This window comes from Bombyx mori, chromosome 9 (genome assembly GCF_030269925.1).
Source record: "Bombyx mori chromosome 9, ASM3026992v2".
Taxonomy (NCBI): domain Eukaryota; kingdom Metazoa; phylum Arthropoda; class Insecta; order Lepidoptera; family Bombycidae; genus Bombyx; species Bombyx mori.
The window spans coordinates 13,941,549-13,966,437 of NC_085115.1; the positions used below are offsets into that span (position 1 = coordinate 13,941,549).

The window sequence follows — 24,889 nt, forward strand, 5'->3', positions numbered from 1 at the left end:
CCGACGTCAATCTATCTATATATATAAAAATGAATTGCTGTTCGTTAGTCTCGCTAAAACTCGAGAACGGCTGGACCGATTTAGCTAATTTTGGTCTTGAATTATTTGTGGAAGTCCAGAATAGGTTTAAAAGGTAAATATAATTATGAAAATGCTCGGAATTAAATATTGAAGTTTATTTTATACAAAAGTTTAGGTCTTTTATTTATCGATTGAGGCACTACGAAGTCTGGCGGGTCAGCTAGTCATAAGTATAAAAAAAAGAATATCCTATCTTTAATCGGCTATGTATTTAGGGTTTACTAATAGATACATTAGGGCCATTAAAGATCATGTCAATACCTTTTAAGATCCACCATGTTGTCGAGTGTGTACTGCACATAACGAATGACACAGTAACTTTGATTCGAGTTATTTCCACATCACAGTGAAAATTATTTCATAATTACACCATATTTTTGATAAGATATGTACGTAAGTATGTGATGGATTCGTGACATTGTGTGACACATGTCGTTTTTAGATTATGCAATAGTTGTTCAATGTCGTAGTCTGATACTACGCGAGAATTTAGCGTCACGGTTTAGACGTCACGCGATGCGAGACAGCCCAAGCCAAATAAGTGGTCAGCGTGCACTGAAATGGCAACATCTCAAAGTTTAGAAGGAAAGTTGGTTGCATGAATATTTTTTAGAACATAACGGTAGGATTAGAATTAAAATATAGTAGGAGAAGCTTGAAATTCTTGGCAACAGGACGTGAGTTTGACTTTGAGTCAATACCGTCAGTAATTACAACGGAGGGAACGCCAACATTTGAACACGTTAGATATACATTAGCATAGATTAGCATTGTTGCAGATTAAACAAGGTCACCGAGAGCCTTGACTTTTAGTAAAAAAAAAATTAAATTAAACCATAAAATTTCTCCACAACTGTAAGATAGATTTTCAAAAGGAAAATTCAATTTTACGACCCAGTATTTAACATTGGATACTGCCAATCGAATCAAAGCGTTCGTATTTACGTGCTATGTCTAAATAAAGAAAAATCCACGTATTAACGGTCCACAGTTAAAACGAGAAGTTATTTGCCGCCAGTTGTCAAAGGATACCAAAAAGAATGGCTCAATTTTAAAGAAAGAATTTGATATTACAATACCTACATAGATAACAAATTTTATTGGACTGATTTTAAAATAGTTAAATGTTTAAAAAAAAACTAATTTAGTTACTATCTTATGTAATTATTGGTAGTTTGCGCACATGTGTTCTTACCAATATATTGCCTCAAAACAGTCAAGTGTTCCAGTTTAAAGGGTGAGACAATTGCTATAGAATGCAACCGAGACTTTGGTATAATGTCTCAAGGTGACATTCACATCATGATGTGAAGGGATTCTTGTAACCAATTAACACCAACCAAGCAGGACGTGAGCTGGTCCACGCATTTACGTTATTATATTATAATAATAATGAGTATTTATTATAGTAAATCTCTCACACAATCTCTATTATTAGTTAGCAAGTTTTTTGCCTGATTTGTATATAGACGGAATCTATGAATATAATTTTCAACAACTTTAAAACAATTGATTAACTTGAAACTTTTCACGTCCACAGATAACTATACCTAATAATTATCATTACCTTTGCCTAATACACTGACCAGGAATATGAGGCAGGCAAAAATAAATTATCTCTCAATTTTACTTAGCATACTTTAAAAAAAACAATAATTTAAAAAAAAACAGGCTGCCTTATGTTTCGATTATGACAATATTAGTTAATAAGCCACTCATGTGAATTTCAAAACTAAAAACAAAGTAGTAGTGTAAGTTGTTGTACCTTAAAGTGTCAAAGTGAACCTTGTAAGTAGTATATTAAAGGTGAAATTAAATATACGGTTTACATAATTTTTTTTTTATTGTTTAGATGGGTGTACCAGCTCACAGCTCACCTGGTGTTAAGTGGTTACTGGAGCCCATAGACATCTACAACGTAAATGCGCCACCCACCTTGAGATATAAGTTCTAAGGTCTCAATATAGTTACAACAGCTGCCCCACCCTTCAAACCGAAACGCATTACTGCTTTACGCATAATGCATAAACTGCAAATTCATATGAACTTCTGTTTTTTATTATCATTGAATGCATAAACTCAGCCACAATGTAGGGCTTGACAGCTCAGTTTATGTATATAATGTTATCTATAAAAATGAGTAATATGAAACAGTATCCGGGGCAAAATTATATAAAACTTTGTTTGAGGTGTGGAGAATTGAATTTAAAGGAAATGTTCTTGGAGAACTAGAGTATGAGAGTTGAGTGTTTTATTCAAGACCTTATTTAGTTTAGTTATAAAGATTCATTGTAAAAAAAAAAAAACTATTTATCTTGAATGTACTTCTATATAACTAGCACATTTAGTATTCAATATTTAAAATGCTGACATATATCCCCCTTGTCTTATATTCCTCATTGCTGAGGAATGCACCCTTCCATGTCACTTTCTCTCGTATGATCTTTCTCCAACTGTTTCTGTCTCTGTCTAATATATTATGTTTTAAATTTTTTGGCTTTTCCAGAATTAAACTAAAATTTGACATAATAGAGATGAGGAGGATAAAGACAGCAAACAGAAGATTTTAATCATATCATATTATTGATAGGTCAATCTCAGTCAAATTTATTAAATACATGATTAGATTTTCATTCTCAGATTCCGTTAAGTACTTTAAGGTACAATATATACTTATTGTCAGAATTCACACACTCATATTTGGTTTATATCGTACTATCTTCTGAATTATAAATTTAGCAAGCTGTTGTTTATACGCAGCACTTAGTAAAAGACTATAGCCGAGACTGTTTTTAAGCAACACATAATAATTAGAATATCTGTCCTCGTTACTGTAAAATGGTGATTTTATGAAACTTCCAAAAAGTACTCCAACACTGTATTACTTTTTTTTATAATAAATAAACATCATATTTTATTATATGCCTTACCATTCTGATAGTTTTATTTACTCACAAAAAGGAAGCTTACTTTTCTTTTTGTAGATATACTTGACATAATATATCTTATGTATCATAATAGATAATTTAATATCATTTATAAATGTTGGATTTTTACCAATTTTTACCATGATGTTGGTTTACCATTTTTTTTTAATGGAAAACACAAAAAACAACCTTATCCTTTTTATCATAAGCTATACAATTGTATTAAATGCCTCCATGAAATGTACATTCGATACATATCGATTACGATTTCTTTATTACACTTTCTGCCAAACTCTCCTTCATTACATTTCACATATTTACACACCCACACCACTTATTACACCACTTTTCCCAAAAAAAAGTCCGAAATAGCACCTTAATTCTATTTGTAATTTAAAAAATTATAATTTTACCCGACGAGAAGTCATTTTGTGTTGAAGAGATAAATGGAACTAAGTTGGCGGTCAACAACATGTTGACGTAAAAGATAAGACATTCTTATCACATAGCTGAAGTAATATTATACTTATCAAATAATTTCATATTTCGGTTTCACCTTTCATTAGGGGATGTCATTTTTATGATAATAATTATTGTATTTTTTTATTCTGGTGAGTAATTTTTTCTTCTTAATAATGTATTTGAGATCTAGTGGGGAATATGCGACGAACTAACTAATCTTGAAGTATTGTTAATAAATTCCTATCCTTTTTTTGTCCTAAGGTCAAAGAGGTTAGGATGGTTATCTAACAGCAATATTGTAAGCGACTAAAAAACATGATTTGATTAGATGTTTTCGTGTATTTCCATAGTAATTAGCTAATTTTTGTTAGTCTAACGTATAGGTATAAAACTATGACAGGACGGACCGCAGTGACGTCCCCACGTAGTTCAAGGCCAGGTAATTCAAGGACACCGAAAGGTTGGCAAAAAAATTATCAAATCTATGTGTCAAAGTCATATTAATATTTAAATAAAGAAAACCCTCAATAAGTACGATAATAAAACTTACCCACCTCTTGACAGCTGGCTTGAGTTAACAAGGAGCCGAACAAAGATTTAAACATTACAGTGTTTTTACGTCAAAAATTTAAATTTTTTGAAAGAAAAACGTAATATTATAAGTCTTAAAACAGTTTGGTGAAGTTCGTTTGCTGTGATAACACGTCGCGATACGTAAAAATGTTTGAAAATCTATTTTTGTTGGACACGCAGAGCGCTCATGTTCATCTAAGCCGCCCGGCTGGTTTAGTACTGCTTAATTAGACAGTAGTTTTTTTCAACTGGGCAAGTTCAACAAAATAAAGATTCTTAAAACGGTCGCATTATCAATTCTTTTATAACGAAATTTGACGTATTAGGTAGTGATGCGCGATAGTAAATAGTGTTCGAACATATTTTAAAACCAGATATCACAATTCACAATTGATGCAGATTTTTCAATCGTCGTACTTTCATAAAAAAATATTAGACAACTTGTTTGCTACATAAAAAAATTAACTATCCACATTGTATGTTTTAAATTATTTTTTATGTATCTAAGCGCTATTTATATTTGTTTTTTTTTTAATAATATTTAACTCAACAGAACTGAATTCCTGTAGGTGGCGCTTCGATCTTCCAACATCGAAACATTGAAAGTTCAGTTAGAACTTATTGTCGCAACTAGATGTCGTTATTTCGATTTTTACCAAGCTGAATCTTTGACCATAATTTATGATATAAGTTTGAGGATTCTAGATTATTGCAGTTTAATATTGACAATGGTACCTAATTGATTTGTTGTGAACGTGATAATAAATTATTATTTTCGTTTTCAACACAAGTGGTACATATATACCTAAATCGAAATATATTTTTAATTATTTATGTACTTTCATCTTTCTGGTTGTTCCAACAGGACGATACGAAATATGCTTGCTATTACGATATTAATTACTTAAAAACAAATGAAATAACTACATATTTTTTTAATAATTTACTTAACATGAATAATATTTTCAAAAAGTATAGGATAAAAGTAATAATATAAGTAGGCATTACCCTTTACTAATATTAACATAAGTAAAAGATAATAATATGTTATTGTGTCAAAAATGTTTTTTTTTTTTTATATATTTTGTTACATTAACGGGAAAACCTTTTAATTTTTGACTTTCGGTGACCCGGTGAAAACAATATGAATGTTCTGATCGAAAAACATAAAATTTTACATCAAATGACCAAGAGCAAATGTCAGCTAAGTTGTTCGTCACTTATAATATTATATCATCATTGTGGAACGTGTTAACGAGCTATCCAGTGAATTATGAACCGCAACTCTAACCTCAACACGGTCTCCACAGCCAACTAGTGCAAATGCACAATGCGTTGTGCACGTACAGCTGTGCAAACGAATTCGAAACACGAATAATAAGTTCGTTAGCAGACAACCCATGCTGCGGTTGCGACTATAAACAAATGGACATCATTATTTAGACCTAACGAATATTTTCGAATGAAGCTCACAATTGAAACACGCAATTTTTCACAATAATACGGTTAACATAAGACAGAGACCAAACAACAGCCGCCTAAGCTACCCGCATGTGGCTAATTACATGGAATAAAAGGCATTAAAAGGATACCTATATAAACACAGTTTTAAATAAATAGATAAAGACAAACCGGTATTGGTGGTAAGGCATCTTGTGAGTTCACACAGGTAGGAACCACCACCCTGCCTATTTTTGCCGTGAAGTAGTAATGTGTTTCGGTTTGAAGGGTAGGGCAGCCGTTGCACTGTCAAGACTGAGTCCTTAAAACTCATAGCTAAAGGTGGAGGGCAGCATTTACGTTGTAGCTGCTTATAGATTCTTATAACCACTGAACACGACAATAGTGAGATAGGAGCGATTGGACATCAAATCGAACTAAAACTCGATATGTGGGTAATTTCATTCGTATTTCAATTAATATATAGCATTAAATAGCTGGTTGAATTAAATGATTGACAGGAATATGAAATGAATAATATATTAAATAATCATCAGTATCATGTATTAATTTGGTAATTAGGTGTTTTTAACGTTTCATTATAAATTGTACAAGGGAGCTTATGCCCAGCCTTTTTTTATATTTTGGAACGAAGTTCCTTAGGGCACGATACGGAGGGGTACCCTGACCGGGAAAAAACGTCCGTAACGTAAGATTTTTATTAGTAATGCACACAGTGTACGACTTAACTTTGTAATAACGTACAAAAAATAACATATTTTTTTATCATTCATTGACCACGATCTCAGAGCGTTCGTTTGCGCAATACACTAACTCTTATGCAAACAACCGTGAATGAAGTGTACCACAATAAGTTCGCACGTTACCGAATGACCGTGGGTTGTTGCGAAACCTCCAGTTTTATTTTCTTTATACCTCGAATAGAACTTTAAATGAATATTTTTATATTAAGGAAGTTAGTTCCTATCCGGTGTCCCACGACACCACACGTTTTTTATTGCCGTATAGGCAGTTGAACAAACGACCCACCTGATGGTGAGTTGTTACGATAAACTCTACTCCGATGGCTCCGATCATCTCAATCAATTCCTCAGAGCACTCCCCGTGGAATATGGTACAAAATACAGAGGGAACCGAAGTCGCTCTGCAGACCCAGAGGCTTCAAATGATCAGTGAGAATGGTATTATCGCCAATCCGAACGGCTCTCTTCTTTAAGGAGTCAAATGGGAGTAGCTGGTATTTGGGAACCCCGGCCCAGAGGTGGAAGCAGTACTCCACTCGAGGCCGGACCTGTGCTTTGTAAAAGAAAAGTCTTTGTCCAGGCGTGAACTACCGCTTCGCTCTGTTGAGAACTCCCAGTAGCTTTGACGCCGACTTGGCTTTGCCCTCCAAATGACTTCGAAATTGGACATCGCTCGAATGGCGACCCCAAGTATCCCGATACTCTTCGAAGGTTGCAAGGATACACCTTGGAGATATCTAGTGTCAAGTGGTTGCTAGTGCTAAGTGGAACCCGTAGACATCAATAGCGTAAATGCCGCTACTTCTTTAGTTATGAGATCAAGTCTCAGTTCTATAGTACAAAGGCTGCCCCATCCTTCAAACCGATACATATTAGGCTGAGATACTTCCTAGGCAGTGATACCTGCCCATGCCAGTTCTTTAAACTTCTTACCACCTGTACAAGCGGAGTTACGGAGCACACGTCTAATCTATATTACAAATAAATAAAATTGGAGCGTATGTTTTTAATATTAAAATAACCGCTTTGTAGTAAACATGCACGGCTAATCTCTGGAACGGCTGGACCGATTTCGACGGGACTTTCCCCGGCAGATAGCTGATGTAATAAGGAGTCACTTAGGTTACTTCTATTTTAGACAAATTCTAAAATTATTATAAGATAAATTCCACGTGGACGCAGTCGCGAGCACAAAAACTTATTACCTAATTATTAAGCGTGACAAACTTTTGTTTACTATACACCACGCTGTTATAGTTTATTTCATTTTGAAATAAAATAAGCCCTTAAGTAGTGTTATCTACTAGGTATTACCAATATTATGCGTATGGGACTAGATAATATAGTGCTGGCCACAATAGCGGTTATCATTTTAGAGACAAATGGAGACAAACGACTCGTTCCGGGAAACATACGGCACGTGCACAGAGTATACTCGTTAGTGTATTCGGTTCATTGACATATTGAGAAATCGTGAAACAGTTCAAATAATTATAAATAAATATTTAATCAAGTCAGTAGACATTGCGAAGTGATGACTGTGAGATAGCCTAAGCTTAAACGGTAATTGTACAACCGGTCCCCATCTGTCCTCCCTACCCTTCAGCTCCGAAAGTACCTAAGATTTCGTGCCAAAAACGGACAAGATTACGCACCCGTATAGTCCACACCGCCATTGAAATACGAAACAGATTACGCCTAGATTATCATTAAGAATCGGTGTCATTCAGCAGACAGAGATTCTGAGCTCTGGGGCTCTGTATTGTTACGGTCTAGAATAACATCACGCTATTTCTTCTCGTGGTTCTTGTGGCGACAAATATATACACTGAATAATTTTCATCAGCTTTCTCTTAGGATTATGACAACGTATTCCGACCCTTAACTGGCAACTGGTGGTGAGGGGTAGGTTTGATTATTTTTGCCGCAAGCCAGGCATGGGTTCCAAGTCGAGGGGGCGACAGCTGTTTTAGAACACAATCAAGAATACGTCCTTATGTCTAAAATTTAGAACAAAAGAGTAACAAGACGCTTAGGGCAAAATATCTGGTGTATTATTTTATCTATAGTGGCTATGAATTTGATGGACTACACGAGAATCTACTACAGGTAAAGGAAACTAAAGGACATCAAATATTTTACAGCGCTCCTTGAAAGTGCATTTTGTAGTAAGAGTGTACACCTCAAGTACACACTCTTGAGGAAATTTCCATAACATTACATAATACATTAAGCTTTAAGGGAATTTTCGGAATGAGCTTTCAGTGGCCACCTTTATGGTTCGGGCATAGTCTAGAGCGGGGACAAGAGAAGCTTTCGTGTGTATTAAAATGTTGATAGTAAAATGAAACCGTTTTCAGTGTATTTTAAGGTACCACAGTTGAGTAAATTCGCAGTTATGATACATTATTGTAAAGATTAGGATAGGATTGTTTAACGTGATATTGTAATAATATCATGAGGTCAATCAAACAAATCAATGAATTGCGCTTAAATATAGAATATAATTTAGGAAATCCCCTAAAACATTGTTCGTTTAACGCAAACAATTACGCAAATAAATATTTTGTGGCGAGCGCGCAAGGAGCGAAATTGTTTGAACTGTTTTATTTTGTTCTTTTAGTGTTTTTTCAGACTTAAACGTGCTTATTAACGTACTTTTACGTAACGTTACGTAACGTTTATTAACGTACAGTTAGTAACCGTTTAGTATATAGTATATAGTGTAGTAGTCGTAGTACAGGGTGGCCCATAAGTCCTTTGATATGAAAAAAAATTATTAAAATAAAACTAATTACATTATGAATTAAATTTTTATTTACATAAAAAGCTTAAAAAACGGGAATTATTTTTTGAAAATAACATCTCCTAAATGTAATCCGTTGCGATCACGGCACTCTTGCAAACGACGTCTAAAATTGTCGATGACTGCGCGGCACGTCACTGCTGAAATGCTTGTCATTTCTCTGCGGATGTTTTCTTTTAGGGCCTCAATTGACCGCGGGTTTGTGTCGTATACTTTAGCCTTAAGGTAGCCCCACAAAAAAAAATCCATCGGGGTCAGATCTGGACTACGTGGAGGCCAGGAAATGTCTCCTCTCTTAGAGATAACTTTGCCAGGAAAAAGTTGACGGATAACGGGCATAGCAGTGTTAGAGGTGTGAGAAGTGGCCCCATCCTGTTGAAACCACGTCCTGGCATTAAAGCCTGAAAAGTTTTGCAATTCTGGTATGAAAAACTCTTCGATCATAGCCACATATCGCTTACGAGTTGACTGTGTCGGATTTTCGCGAATAGACTGTGTCACTGTGTCTATGTTTTGTTCCGTACGTGACGTCCTTGGGCGACCCAACCGCGGTTTATCTAACGTCGAACCGGTCTCCTCGAACTTAGCAACCCAGTTCTTAATCGTTTGAAGAGTTGGAGTGTCGTCAAAGTTGTGTAAACCTTTGTGTTCTCGAAATTTACGCCGCGCAACGGTTGCCGAATTGTCGTTTTTATAAAACTCGCGCACACAAAACGCACGGTCCGCTCCGGTAAAACGCTCCATCGCGACTAAATTCCCAGAAACCGAAGTTACTCCCCACGCTTCCCCTGCACCGCTCACGCGCGCCCTGTTCGTTTTATTCAAATTTTACTTTTCAAAGGACTTATGGGCCACCCTGTATATAGTAAAAGTGCATAAATCTGGGAAAATGAAATAAAGTCCTTGAACGTGGCCTATCAGGTTCCACGAAAAAGCCCATTGAAATCTCAATATATCCTCATGATTTTATTGGGACGTTATTTCTCTTTATTTAGTTATCGTGGCCTAAAGGATAAGACGTCCGGTGCGTTCGTATGTAGCGATGCACCGGTGTTCGAATCCCGCAGGCGGGTACCAATTTTTCTAATGAAATACGTACTTAACAAATGTTTACGATTGGCTTCCACGGTGAAGGAATAACATCGTGTAATAAAAACCAAACCCGCAAAATTATAATTTGCGTAATCACTGGTGGTAGGACCTCTTGTGAGTCCGCACGGGTAGGTACCACCACCCCGCCTATTTCCGCCGTGAAGCAGTAATGCGTTTCGGTTCGAAGGGTGGGGTAGCCGTTGTAACTATACTGAGACCTTAGAACTTATATCTCGAGGTGGGTGGCGCATTTACGTTGTAGATGTCTATGGGCTCCAGTAACCACTTAACACCAGGTGGTCTGTGAGCTCGTCCACCCAAGAAGCAATAAAAAAAAAATAGTCTCGTTACAATATAACTAGTCAGGTCATAAGTATTGTCACACAGTAAAAACTTTTCTTTTAGAATGCTGGCAACAAAAAAGTTTATTGAATTCGAATTTCGAATTGTTCATGAAAATAAAAAATGTATACTTTTAGAATTTTACTCATTTTTAAATATGGAGTGGACGCTTAAAGAAGACCGTGTTGCAGTTATTGCGTTGCATCGTTGCGGTTACGCGCCAATTCAAATTTTTAACATACTGAAAAATTTGAATATAAGCAAAAGATTGGTTTATCGTACCATCAAACGATACAATGAAGACTCTAGTGTAGATAACAGGTCAAGAAGTGGTCGCCCTCGGTCTGTTAGGACTCCAGCAGTGATAAAAGCTGTGAAGGCGCGAATTCAAAGAAATCCCAAACGTAAGCAGAAACTGTTGGCCCTTCAGATGGGGTTAAGCAGAACCACGGTAAAAAGGGTGTTAAATGAAGACTTAGGGCTTCGGGCATATCGAAGAAAAACAGGACATCGTTTGAATGCTCGTCTAATGGATCTGAGACTGAAGAGATGCCGCGCTTTGTTGAAGCGGTATGCGGGAAAAAAATATCGGGAAATTCTTTTTTCGGATGAAAAAATTTTTACCGTAGAAGAGAGCTACAACAAACAAAATGATAAGGTGTACGCACACAGTAGTGAAGAAGCGAGCGACCGTATTCCGCGTGTCCAACGAGGTCATTTTCCATCCTCGCTAATGGTATGGTTGGGAGTTTCTTATTGGGGCTTAACAGAGGTACATTTTTGTGAGAAAGGTGTAAAAACGAATGCAGTTGTGTATCAAAATACAGTCCTGACGAACCTTGTGGAACCTGTTTTTCATACCACGTTCAATAACAGGCACTGGGTATTCCAACAAGATTCGGCGCCAGCTCATAGAGCGCAGAGCACACAAGACTGGCTGGCGGCGCCTGAAATCGACTTCATCCGGCACGAAGACTGGCCCTCCTCCAGTCCAGATTTGAATCCGTTAGATTACAAGATATGGCAACACTTGGAGGAAAAGGCGTGCTCAAAGCCTCATCCCAATTTGGAGTCACTCAAGACATCCTTGATTAAGGCAGCCGCCGATATTGACATGGACCTCGTTCGTGCTGCGATAGACGACTGGCCGCGCAGATTGAAGGCCTGTATTCAAAATCACGGAGGTCATTTTGAATAAACTTTAGTGTCATAAGAATCTATGTTTTGTTAAGTTCATTTTGGTATATGAATGGTTACATAATGAATAAACTTGTTTCAATTATTTTACATTAAACATGTGACAGAATTTATGACCTGACTAGGTATATAAAAAATTGAAGCTACTAGTTTATTTATGAATTGAAAACACTGGCGCAGCACTGTCACGGCAACGGCATCGCAAGAAGCCAATTGCCATAGTGAAAAAATAAGAAGATATTCTAGATATTCCGGCATCTTAGTAAGAAGATCGAAGAGAGAAATCGACATAATTACTTCAGTGCGCCACGTAGATCACCTGTGACCTACGTGGCAGTCAACTTGTTAAGGTATGAGAAGTTAGAATGTCTAACAAGGCTCATAAATAAATAGCAAAGTACAATATGAATACTTTTGCTTTTGCGAATCGAAAATATTTTGTCAGTGTTGCATTACCGTTTTGTAGCGTAGTTACATATTTTCTCTGTATGTGTTCCGGTGGCTACCATAGAACATAAGATGTTCCATAGATGCCTGAATATCGTTAACGACGTTTAGAAGATATCTTTCCATAAATATATACCAGTTTTGAACAATAAAATTTTGACGGTCGGTATACCGAGCAATTTTGTCCGCTTAGTGTAAGATCTTCCCTATTTTCTATCCCCACATATGCTTTAGATCTGCAGAAACATTTTCGGGCAAAGCGTGCTAAAGTCCGTTGACCGTCGGCTTCTCATTTGAACAATGTACATTCAAAAATTTTCCTTTTAAAAAAGCTATCACAGTCGGTCGTTGTCTTCAGCGTAAAACCAGTTTACGATTATATTATTTTGTATGGGGATCAACATTGTGTAGGTCAAATCACCATCTCCGTCGTACTTATCGTAAAATCATTTATGTATTGCGTATCGTTCAAAAGATATAACGCTTATAGTCATTATTCCCTGGCCGTAACAAAACATCTTCATATTGGTGTATACAAAAAGCAAATAGTTTGCTCCGTAACTCATATTTTGAAGTGGAATATGTATGGTTTGGCATCATTGTTCTATCTACAAAATATAGTCTTCGATTTGGAGTCGTTGAGACGTCGAAGTCAAAGAGTGGTCAGAAAGCTACGTCAGTTAATTATGTTCTAAGGTCATGCTGCGGTAACTAGATTGGTGGAATCAAAAAATTGAGATCTTCCATTAGGCCGCTAATGGACTGATGGTTTTCATTAGAATGGAATACGGATAACTCGTAATCCGAAGGCCTTTGTAGCTTCGCCAGGAAGGGTGGGCGAGAATGGGTTCGGCCAGGAACAGTGGGATTTGCTGACAACTGCCCGATCGTGTCGAAAGCAGACCTAACTGCTCAAGAGGTATTGCTTCGTGAATGCATCTACTAATGGATCGAAATCGCGACCTGATCCGATGAGAAACTCAGCAGGCTGACCCAAATGTTGTCGTTTTGAAGCATTTCTTAAAAACGTCAATAGATATATAAAAAAAAAATTACAAACATCTTCTGTTCTATGGCAGCAACTTCTCAGAGAAAAAAGAATGTATGTTGAATTTCACAGAAAAAAAAACTAAAATGTTTCTCCTCAAAGACACTTTCAAGTCTAAACAATTATTAGAAAACATAAAAGCAACAGCAATCACTTGTAATAAAGTCCTAAGTATCTTCAGAGCATTACTGTGAACAGAACAAAGCTAAAAGAACTAGTTTCGTTCGGTAGATGACTTCAAAAGTCAAGTCCAGTTACGAAATGTAAAGGCGGACGAAAGTTCCATAATAGTGATTCTCAAACTTTGAAGTTTTATGGGGCGATGGCGGGACAATAGGGGGCTTCAAGTTAATAAATTCTCGATCATGTGTTGGACAGAAGCCAAGAGTCTTCTCAAATTTCGAAATACAGATAAGTCGATGTATTTTTACTTAGATTACAATTAAATCACTATATCATAATAATATGTTAAATAAGAGAAACAAAAAATTTACGTTGAAAACGGTGCTTATTATTGCTTGAAATTTTTTTTTATAATAAAATGTAATTATGTCAAGAAATGTATTTTTTTATGTACAGTCAAAACCGTTTACTGCGACATCGTTTAATACAACATGCCGGTTATAATAACCTAGAACAAAGGTCCCGGCTGAATGCCATATGACCGCCTTATTAAAAATATTGCTTTCTACGACATTGGTAATAACGACATACCTCATAAAACGACCACATTTAACTAATATTTCGGAGAATTAGATCTGTTAGAACGACCGGTTAAGCTGTATTGTAAACAATTTGAATAGGTATCCACATTTGTCTTCAATGGCTTTTAAAATCAGGAAAGAAAACAATAGGATTTAGTTTAGTGTAGGGTCTTTTCTAATTCTTAGAAACAAAACACGTGCATGCGGTAGTCAAAGCCCGATTCTTCATATCTCTTCAGTTAGTTTGTTACTTATCTATACACAAGACGCACCAAAACTTTGTGGAGTTATTCGTGAAACTTTCAAAATGTCGCAAAGAAAAAGAAAACAAATTAATATTGAAGAAAAATCGCGTATTATGTAAATATATTTTTCCAATAATTCCCTATCGATTTGTTTGTACTTGCACGATACACATTAAACATCACCGGTTGTTACGACTATCGGTTTTTACGACTGAATGTGAGCAGTCCCTTCGATGTCGTTATAACAGATTTTGACTGTATTTCATTAGATAATTTTATTTTATGTGGGATTTGAACACCAGTATAGTCTAATCGCTTGGTACGAGTACGCCAAGCCCCTTATCCTTGAGACAACGACTGTAAACATTTAATAAATAACACATATTTAAAATTTTCGCACTTATTATTACTGTTAAATTTTTGCCATTATTCAATTACATTTTTAATGCCGTTCGTGGCGTAATACAAATGTCAACGTAATGTATTTTTAAGACTGCACGTAGTATTCAATTTTGTGGAGAGAAGGACAGTATTTTTCCTTATTTTAAAAAGAAACAACTCAAGTCACTCTGATTTCGGACTAAGTTTTATCCGATGTTTTTTTTACTGCAGATTTTTAAGCCACTGGCTTAAAGACGACCATCGCCCACTCACGCCCGCCATTATCAAACGTGCTTGGCCCCCTTGGGAACCACTGGATTATATAAATCCAATTTTGTTTGTCACACAGCTCCGGGACTAAACTTTCTTTGCACAAAGGTTGCGTTGTAAAGTTTCTATTATTGTTCGAAAGAAATACTAAGATTTTATTTGTTTTGACGTGGACGATCTTGTTAAGACTTTTTTATGTCACACTGTGCGATCGAGCTCACGGCTCACCCGGTGTTAAGAGTTTATTAAAGCCTAGAGATATGAAAAGTTGTATGGAAATGGATTGTATGGATGTATGGAAATGGTAGAGCAAGGTTGAGGGAGAAGAGGTCAACCGAAAAAGACATGGATGGAGTGTGTGAATGACGATATCTGAGAGAGAGAGAGGAGTTACCGTTGAGATGACAGCTGATAGAAGATAATGGAAGAAAAAAAAATAAAAAATGTGTGCGTGTACTAGTGTACACACGTAAGAAGTGAAACTTCTTTATGGCCTTATTTTTCGAAAAATGATCTACATGCAACTTTCTAGAAATTGGTTAAATAAAGTTAAATTAGATAAAGTTTAAACAAAAGGATTTTATTATCATAGACATGAATACAAAAAAGTTAAATTAGATAAAGTTTAAACAAAAGGATTTTATTATCATAGACATGAATACAAAAAAGATGGCGCGTAACGGAAAAATGTGACGCGTAACCGAAAAATGTGACGGTAAATTTTTTTCCAACGCCGATAAGGAAGTTTCACTTCAATTATCTGTGCCGACCCCACCTAGTGAGATAAGGTGAAGAAAAAGAAGAAGATATGAAAAATTGCAATGCGCCTCTTACCTTAAAGAAACAGGTCTAAGTACAAAATGGTGTTGTATTATGTTCAACCCAAGATTTAAATAAATAAATAAATAAAACCCATATTTGGAACAAGAATATATTTCACAACAAGAACACAGATTCACGGCATAAATATGCAGGGTTGTGGTACCTACTCAACCCAAAGTACACACTATTTGTTAACTATGCCATATTTTAGAATTTATAACTATACTGAGTTTATACAGTATTTGGCACGTCTATTTCATTGGCCGATACGGTTGGATTAAAAAAATCACATCCTATTGTAGTAAAGTTACATACTGAAACTTATTATTATAATGTATAGTTTAAATTAATAAAATCGGTAGGTTGTCACCGGACTGTCATGAGGTAAAGGCACATACACTGAAGTATATGGGCACATAGTATAATGTCTGTCACCAGCTGTTCACCTACAATGGCATAAGGCCTTATAACCTCATTACCAAGAATTATATTTATTCAAAGCTTAATTCACATGGTCATAAAAACATACCTCTTAAATTCAGAAAAACCTTCTTCGTTCTATTTGAAGTCGATTAATACACAACTCAATGATTAATCTTCATAAAAAATCATACAGCTTATCATGATTTAAACATTCATATTAATTATAACGACAAATAGTTAAATAACAAACTGTAACAGTAGGAAGGTCGAATTTCATTGGGGCAACCTCCCCCAGGCGGGACCACAATGAGAAATATTACGCCCCGAAGGCATATTAATACGCGGCAAACATACTATGCCGTTACGAACAATCTATTACCGACCTAATCTTTATTACAATGTATTTTATCGAAATGCTACTGGAATGCGAAGTGTTTCAGGCAATGTTAATAACGACTGAATGATTTTTTTCGTGGAATATTATATCGTTAAAAAAATGTAAAAATATTAATTTTTCTCGTTTATTTGACAAGCAAAGCTAAAATTTATATTACGAAAATTTAAATATTGTTAAATTCTCTCGTTTATTCGATAAACAAACCTCAAATTAAAAGCACGAAAATTAAGTTGAAAGACCCATATATAAATATTATGTAGATAGGTAGATGCCATTATCAAAGTCAGAACTCCTCGTGTTCATGACCACAACGCTCAGCTAGGGATTTTTCTTAAACATATGTCGTAAATCGGCAATTCGAAGGGACGGTAGCTGGTCACCGTCACCACATTTACTCTAATCCACAGAGTTCGCCGTCGACAGTCGAATTTTTTGTATCATACATAATTGTTGGCTTACTTTAATCACTAATTGCGCTCGGTTAGAGAAAATATATGTGTCATTTTTTTATTGCCTTGTTGACAGATGAGTATACGGACCACCTGATCGTGAGTGGTTACCATCGCCCATGAACTTCAGCAATGCCAGGGGCAGAGCCAGGCCGCTGCCTACCGCTTAATACCTACTCTCCACAAGCCTCGTTTGAAGAAGGAGAATTTTCGAGCAAGCAATTGTGACTCTTAGGATGTTTTCGTTAGTATAATATATTAGTGATTCGAATTTTATAATAGCCAATTAGGTATCGTAATGGGTGTCCTTTTTTTGTACAACCTGTCATTGTAGCAGATTTTATCCTTAGCGCTTGGAACCGCGGGGTTTATCGACTGTTATAAGGCATAATATTTGCCACCCTCCATTCAGTTCTGAACGAACTAGTCTCTCCCGAACAGTACTGGTGGTAGGACGTCTTGAGTCCGCAGGGGTAGGCACCACCACCCTGCCTATTTCTGCCGTGAAGCAGTAATGCGTTTCGGTTTGAAGGGTGGGGCAGCGGTTATACTCTAAAAAACTGAGAGCTTAGAACTCATATCTTAAGGTAGGTGGCGGCATTTACGTTATAGATGTCTATGGGCTCCGGTAAGCCCTTAACATCAGGTGGGCCCGTCGACCCATCTAAGCAATAAAAAAACAAGTATTATATTACCGTCTACAAAATTTAGTACGAAAGTAGTCCTTTTGATGAAAAACAAGACATTTCATAAGAAGTCTTTCTCTAAAGTCTTAAAGCAACGGACTCGATCTCCACCGTATTTCACATTTAGTACACGCGAGAGCATTTTTGCCGTAACTGTACTGTACGGCTTTGAAGCTATCGTTGTTTATGTATATTAAGCTTTATATTCTACATGCGAATATTGATTTTGAAGTACTGAAATTAGTTTTACAGTTTGATACCGCCATTTTTCATATCATTGTTTTATATTATACGTTTGTATTTTTCATACCATTAGCGTAGAAATTGCTTCGATAAAAAAAATGAAAATTGTCTCTTTTGCGTATCTTTGATTAATACTGCATGTTTTTATATTTAATAACGATATCATAGAATGTGATTTTTTTGCAAACCTTACATACTTCTCGTATTGGCGAGTCGTAGATGTTTATTTCTAAAATAATTATGAATATTAGTTTCATTTAGGAGTTTTGGAAAAATGATATCAACGGTATTTTATGCTAAATATCCTAATATTTTTTTGGAAGACAGTAAAATATCAACAACAGTTATCACATCCTAGATATATCCCTAGTTTCATGTTGTTTCTAGTCTAGACTGTTTTCCGGTGAAAATCTTTCAGACCGCTATGTTTGTTAGGCGACTTTTTTTATGTAAACCTAAAAAGATGTAAAGTATTATTGGTTTGTCATAATAAGAAAATAACTATAATTAACATTTTGCTTGACATAATTTTATTAAATACTAGCGACCCGCCCTCGGCTCGCTTCGGAAACATTAAAACACACATGAAACCAAAAAAATAAATAAAAAATAAATAAAAAAAAAGCAGCCTATGTTCATCAGGGACAATGTCGGCTTCTAATGGAAAAAGAATTTTTCAAATCGGTCCAGTAGTTTCGGAGCCTATTCGAAACAAACAAACAAACAAATCTTTCCTCTTTATAATATTTTATTAAATTATTAAATTAAATATTAAATTAAATTATTAAATTATTAAATACGTAATGTTATTTTGTTATTTTCAGGTAATATAGTATTTCAAGCTTAGAAACATATTACTGTGATATTGGGCTGATTTCTTCATAGGCAACAATGCAAAGTAAATACGCGCCACAAGGAATGGTGGTGGCACCTCACCACCTTGCTACTCAAAGTGCTATTGATATCCTAAGAGAAGGAGGCACAGCCATAGAGGCAATGGTCGCAGCGGCGGCGACTATATCAGTTGTCTACCCTCATATGAACAGCATTGGAGGTGACTCGTTTTGGCTAATAGTACCACCTCATGGTGATCCCATAGCCATTGAGGCATCCGGCACAGCAGGAAGTTTAGCTACTGAAGATTTCTTCAAAGGCTACGACAAGATTCCGTATCTTGGGCCTAAGGCAGCTATAACCGTTGCGGGCGCTGTCGGAGGTTGGCAGGAAGCCCTAAATTATGTTACCGAAAATGGATACCAGAGGATTTCAGTATCTCGATTATTAGCTGATGCTATAAGGTATGCTGAAGAAGGAGTCTCAGTAACACAAAGTTACATCAGTAATTTAGAAAAATTTAAAGATTTGAATGTATCTAGTGAGTTTCGGAGAATTTATCTATTGGATGGTAACAATCCTAAGATGGGTGATATTTTGTATCAAAAGGAGTTAGGTACTACCTTAAGGCGTCTAGCCGAGAATGGATTAAATAGTTTCTATAAAGGGGAACTAGCAAGAACAATAGCAGAAGACATGGCCACTGTCGGTATGCCGATTACGGAATCTGACTTACAAAACTTTACGGCAATTCGAAAAACTCCCTTGCGACTTTTACTAAAACAAGGAGAAGTTTTCAATCTTCCACCACCTACCCAAGGTTTGGTTTCGTTAAATATCCTTGGAGTGTTAGAAAAACTTAATATAGATGGAAAAAATGAGGGCGAACTTGTGCACGCCACAGTCGAAGCCACAAAGCAAGCTTTTGAAATGAGAAACGATTACATAACTGATCCAAAATATATGAAAATCGATCCCAATTCATTACTGACTAGTCAGCACTTGTCCAAAGTTGCCAGTAAAATAAGTTTGGATAGAGCCGCTTCTGTAGGACAGGGGAAGGGCCCAGGGGACACGATTTGGATGGGGGCTATGGATAGCAAAGGCTTTTCGGTGTCTTTCATTCAAAGTGTATACCACGAGTTTGGAAGTACTGTCGTGTTGCCCAAAACTGGTATACTATGGCAAAATAGAGGAGTTTCTTTCACTTTAGAAAAAGATAAATTATTGACTCTACAGCCTGGAAAAAAACCTTTTCATACGCTAAACTTGGCTACAGCAAGGCTAAATGATGGTAGAGTAATGATATTTGGGACTAGAGGAGGTGACGGACAACCTCAAACCCAATCAGCTATCTTTTACAGACACGTGGTTCAGGGTTTGAACTTACAAGCCGCAGTATCGGCACCGAGATGGCTTTATGGCCGCATCGCAGGGGATGCTGAAGACACCCTGAAAATCGAAAGCAGATTTAGTGAAGAAACCGTGAACTATTTAAAGGAAAGAGGTCACGATGTAGAGATTTTGCCAGAGTTTTCTGAGAAGGTAGGTCACGCTGGTGCATTAGTGAGACACCCGAACGGTGTGATGGAAGGCGCATTCGATCCTCGGTGTGATGGCAGTGCATCGGGATTTTAACAATGATTTAATTCAACAATAACATTTAATTTTTATCCGATATCTAGTTTACCTTTTTAATAGTTCCTTAAGAGGAACTGTTTTCAGCGACGCTCAATAATTTTAAATTCGCCAGTCATATTGAAAAGTTCGAACGAGAAAGTTTTGAATATATTGCGATTAAATAAAAATTCATTTCGTCCATTCACCGGAACTTTCTATACTTCAAGGGCTTCTGCCGGCGAAAGTTTCTTAAGTTATTGGCGCCGTCAAACCTTTAGCTGGCATTTAAGTACTTTCCGAAAGATCATTTAGTTGAATATCGTTTTTGAAGTCTCTACTGTATGGCATTGAAATCTTTGTGCTTTTATTATAAACTAGCGACCCGCCCTCGCTTCGCTTCGGAAACATTAAAACACACATGAAACCAAAAAAATTAAATAAAAAAAAATAAAAAAAAAGTAGCCTATGTTCATCAGGGACAACGTCGGCTTCTAATGGAAAAAGAATTTTTCAAATCGGTCCAGTAGTTTCGGAGCCTATTCGAAACAAACAAACAAACAAATCTTTCCTCTTTATAATATTAGTATAGACTAGCGGCCCGCCCCGGCTTCGCTTGGGCGGGCCTTCTTCTAAAGTAATCTACAATGTAATGGGTTGGGGAAAAAGTTTCTTCGCAATTTTTTAAGAAAATTCACAGCATTTTTTATTATAGCTTATTTACATTTAACTAAAGTATGTTCGATATCTTTTTGCCATCTTGTAGGTAGGGACATGATCCCATTGCTATAGAAATGTTGGGGCTTCTGATCAAAATACCGCGACAATTGGTTTTGGCAGTCCTCTCGTGATGTTAACCTGACACTGCCTAAAGAATTCTGAAGAGACCGAAACAGGTGGAAATCTGAAGGTGCAAGGTCAGGACTATACAGCGGATGCATTAACACCTCCCAGCCAAGCTCTCTTAATTTTTGCTGAGCGACTAAAGATGTTTTTTTTTTTTTTTTTTTTTTTTTTTATTGCTTAGCTGTGTGGACGAGCTCACAGCCCACCTGATGTTAAGTGGTTACTGGAGCCCATAGACATCTACAACGTAAATGCGCCACACACCTTGAGATATATAGTTCTAAGGTCTCAGTATAGTCACAACGGCTGCCCCACCCTTCAAACCGAAACGCATTACTGCTTCACGGCAGAAATAGGCGGGGCGGTGGTACCTACCCGTGCGGACTCACAAGAGGTCCTACCACCAGTAATTACGCAAATTATAATTTTGCGGGTTTCATTTTTATTACACGATGTTATTCCTTCACCGTGGAAGTCAATCGTGAACATTTGTTGAGTACGTATTTCATTAGAAAAATTGGTACCCGCCTGCGGGATTCGAACACCGGTGCATCGCTTCAACACGAATGCACCGGACGTCTTATCCGTTAGGCCACGACGACTTCTCAAAGCTTCTCATGTGTGAGGTCTAGCGTTATCATGATAAAAAAAAACCATACCCCTTCTGTTGATTAATTCCGGCCGCTTGCTCTCAACTTCGTGCTTTAATCTCATCAGTTGTTAGCAATAGAGTTCAAGATCGATGGTCCTGCCTGGTGGTAACAGCTCGTTATGAATAATGAATGCCCTTCCAATCCCACCACACACACAGCATCACCTTGTTGCGAGTTAACCCGGGTTTCGCCACAGTCTGTGAAGCCTGACCGGCCTTTGACCATGACATTTTTCGCACGTTCTTGTCGTACGTGATCCACTTTTCATCACCAGTTATCAGCTTTTCAAAAATGGGTCGGTTTCACTACGTCGTAATAAAAAATCACAAATGAGTACACGGTTCATTAGGTTTCTTTCAGTGAGCTCGTGAGGTACCCAAATATCGAGCTTTTTTGTGTACCCAGTTTTTTTCAAATGGGCCAAAACTGTTTTGTGGTCAATTCCTAGTTGCTCAGCTACGTCATAACTACTGACATGCCTATCTTGCTCCACTTTTTCAAAAATGGCATCCATTTTATCCGTAATAGGGTGACCAGAGCGACGTTCATCTTTGACATAAAAATTTCCGGATTAAAAAAGCTTGAACCAAATTTGTGCTACTCTCACAGACACTGCACTAGGTCCATTAACATGGCAATTTTTTTTTTCGCGGCTTGTGTTGCATTTTTACCGTTTTTGTAATAAAATTTTTAAATGTATCGCGAATTTCTTCATTAGATTCACTCATCTTGACAGTACGAAAAATAAATAAAAATCACACATTTTCCTAACTTGAATTTGGAATTATCTTCTTCAAAATTTAAACTTTTATTTAATGATACCAAAACCAGCCAGATACAAATAGTATAGCCAAAGATATTTTATTACAAGTTCATACATACTACCTATATAATGCGAAAAGACTTTTCCCCAACCTATTATATAAATGTTTTATATGTATATAGTATATTTATTGGATTTATTTAGCGCTATATGTTGTAGTTATCATGTATGTATTACTATATATACTGTGTGTAAGTACTCATATATTATTTGAGTTTCTGTATTCATCCATAATAGTTGACAATAAAGTAATGACTTTCAATTCAGCCCTCGGTTGATTTGTGGAGAAGAGTATAGGCACTAGAACATTTTGGCATAAATTAAATATTTATATAATGAAACAGTAACGAGAACTTTGAATATTTATTTTAAAAAATCAGCCATCGCGGGAAATCTGGCTGATGTGAAACATTGATATTATTTTGCACAGGTACAGATGTGAAAAAGGATAGCTTAGGACAGGACATTCATGTGGCGTAATGAAAAATAATATATTTTTTTTTTTTTATAACAACTAAGAGGCAATCGTGCAGACGGGTCACCTGATGGTAAGTGATTCACCGCCGCCCACGGTCACCAGCGTTTACGCCAGTGCGTTGCCTACCCTTCAGATAAGAATATGCTCTTTTCTTGAATAACCCAATGTCGCAGTTGTTGGGGAAGATCGCTGATGGCAACGAATTCCAGAGATTTACTGTGCGTGGCAGAAAACTGTTCATTAATATTAAGAAACAGCTTCCACGCCGTACACATTATTACTTATTATAGTAAACTGTAAATATAAAAATATACTATAATAGATTACGGCGACGCGTCGCCACGCCAGCGATCCATTTTACGTGCGGCTATAGATGTTTCAAAAACGAACGACATCGTGTTAATCAAATAACTCATTTTTATAATAGTAGGGTATTGGTATGGTATTTTTTACTGGCGGTAGAGCGTCTTGTGAGTCCGCACGGATAGGTACCACCACCCTGCCTATTTCTGCCTTGAAGTAGTAATGCTGTTCGGTTTGAAGGGCGGGGCAGCCGTGGTACTGTTAAAAATGAGACTTTACAACTCATGTCTCAAGGTGGGTGGCGGCATTTACGTTGTAGATGTCTATGGGTTCCGGTTCCTTTAAGGTGGGTAAAAATCAGGCTGCTTTTTTTTTTTTTTTTTTTTTTTTTTTTTTTTTTTTTTTTTTTTTTTTTTTTTTTTTTTTTTTTTTTTTTTATATGCCGGCCTCCCGTAGAGCAATGGATGGCCATAACTCACATTTATTGGAAAGATAAGAGTGTCAAATGACGACATTTGCCCGCTAAATCAAATGTAACCAATTTTTAATATGATTTTCAATCAGACCGCAGCTGTGGAAAGTAAGTTACAAAAAATAAAGGTCTGTGTAGAGAACCGCTGTTTATTTTGAATCTCGTCTTTGACTGATGGTGTTTTTTTTTTTTTTTTTTTTTTTTTTTTTTTTTTTTTTTTTTTTTTTTTTTTTTTTTTTTTTTTTTTTTTTATGAATTTAAACTTGATTTATGTTTACAATTACTATGAATTTGTATCTCGATACAAATGCACTGTTTGTCGTTCAAGCCGCTAGTTGACCGACCAGTGTTTTAAAGGAAAAAAAAATAAAAAACCTACAAATAATTCTGAATACTTATTCCACATTTTTTCACTCACGGAGAGTGAAATCGTTGTAGGTTCTTATCATCTATTAGGATAATACGATTAGTTTTCAGATTTAAGAAATATTACGGATTTATATTGCATAATATTATTTATAAAAAAAAAAAAAAAAAAAAAAAAAAAAAAAAAAAAAAAAAAAAAAAAAAAAAAAAAAAAAAAACAATACATATTTTAAATTTTAAAATTAAGAAACAATGAATAGAAAAGGACCAACATATTCACGACTGGTTTTGTGATTTTATATAAGTTTCTTTTTTTACGGTGTGCTTTATTAGACTTAAAAGTGCGATTAACATGTTTCAATTATAAATTATAACAAATGTTACGAATGTAGATTTAATTTCCGTTCAGAGATCAATACGATCTGGAAAAGGGTTTTATATAAATTACGGGTATATTTTTATAATAAAGTTTACTCCGTTCGTTTCGATATCGAGTAGAGGGAACTCGTTCTCGTCCCCGTCAACTGACTGCCGGAGTCCCGCAAGGCTCCGCGCTCTCCCCGTTATTATTTAGTTTGTATATCAATGATATACCCCGGTCTCCGGAGACCCATCTAGCGCTCTTCGCCGATGACACGGCTATCTACTACTCGTGTAGGAAGATGTCGCTGCTTCATCGGCGACTCCAGGTCGCAGTA

At 36.2% G+C, this 24,889-nt stretch overlaps 2 protein-coding genes and 1 long non-coding RNA gene across 6 annotated transcripts in view; 2 read left to right on the top strand and 1 right to left on the bottom strand.

Moving 5' to 3' along the window:
• Window positions 1-4,591, bottom strand: part of LOC101739472 (calcium-binding mitochondrial carrier protein Aralar1) — a 30,432-nt gene extending 25,841 nt beyond the window's left edge. Inside the window, exon 1 of one of the 2 annotated variants that reach the window (XM_004931136.5) lies at window positions 4,025-4,591. In XM_004931136.5, coding sequence (XP_004931193.1) covers window positions 4,025-4,075 — 51 coding nt within the window. In that variant the 5' untranslated portion in view covers window positions 4,076-4,591. Of the gene's footprint in view, window positions 1-3,421; window positions 3,512-4,024 lie in introns of those variants that run through there. The other variant, XM_012694736.4, reaches the window with a different exon arrangement.
• LOC134199404 (uncharacterized) lies at window positions 760-3,013 on the top strand. The gene is made up of 2 exons (XR_009973894.1): window positions 760-1,318; window positions 2,588-3,013. It is a non-coding gene; the product is annotated as an uncharacterized LOC134199404 (long non-coding RNA).
• LOC100329145 (gamma-glutamyltransferase) lies at window positions 3,489-20,458 on the top strand. 3 transcript variants are annotated; one of them, XM_012694646.4, is made up of 3 exons: window positions 3,555-3,619; window positions 16,947-17,114; window positions 18,624-20,458. In XM_012694646.4, exon 3 carries the CDS (start codon window positions 18,691-18,693, stop codon window positions 20,269-20,271), a length of 1,581 nt encoding a protein of 526 aa, XP_012550100.2. In that variant the 5' UTR covers window positions 3,555-3,619; window positions 16,947-17,114; window positions 18,624-18,690; the 3' UTR covers window positions 20,272-20,458.
• The last annotated feature ends 4,431 nt before the right edge of the window (window positions 20,459-24,889 follow it).

Coding starts and splice junctions, on each gene's coding strand:
- LOC100329145 (XM_012694647.4), top strand. CDS start 18,691: ATGCAAAGTAAATACGCGCCACAAGGAATGGTGGTGGCACCTCACCAC.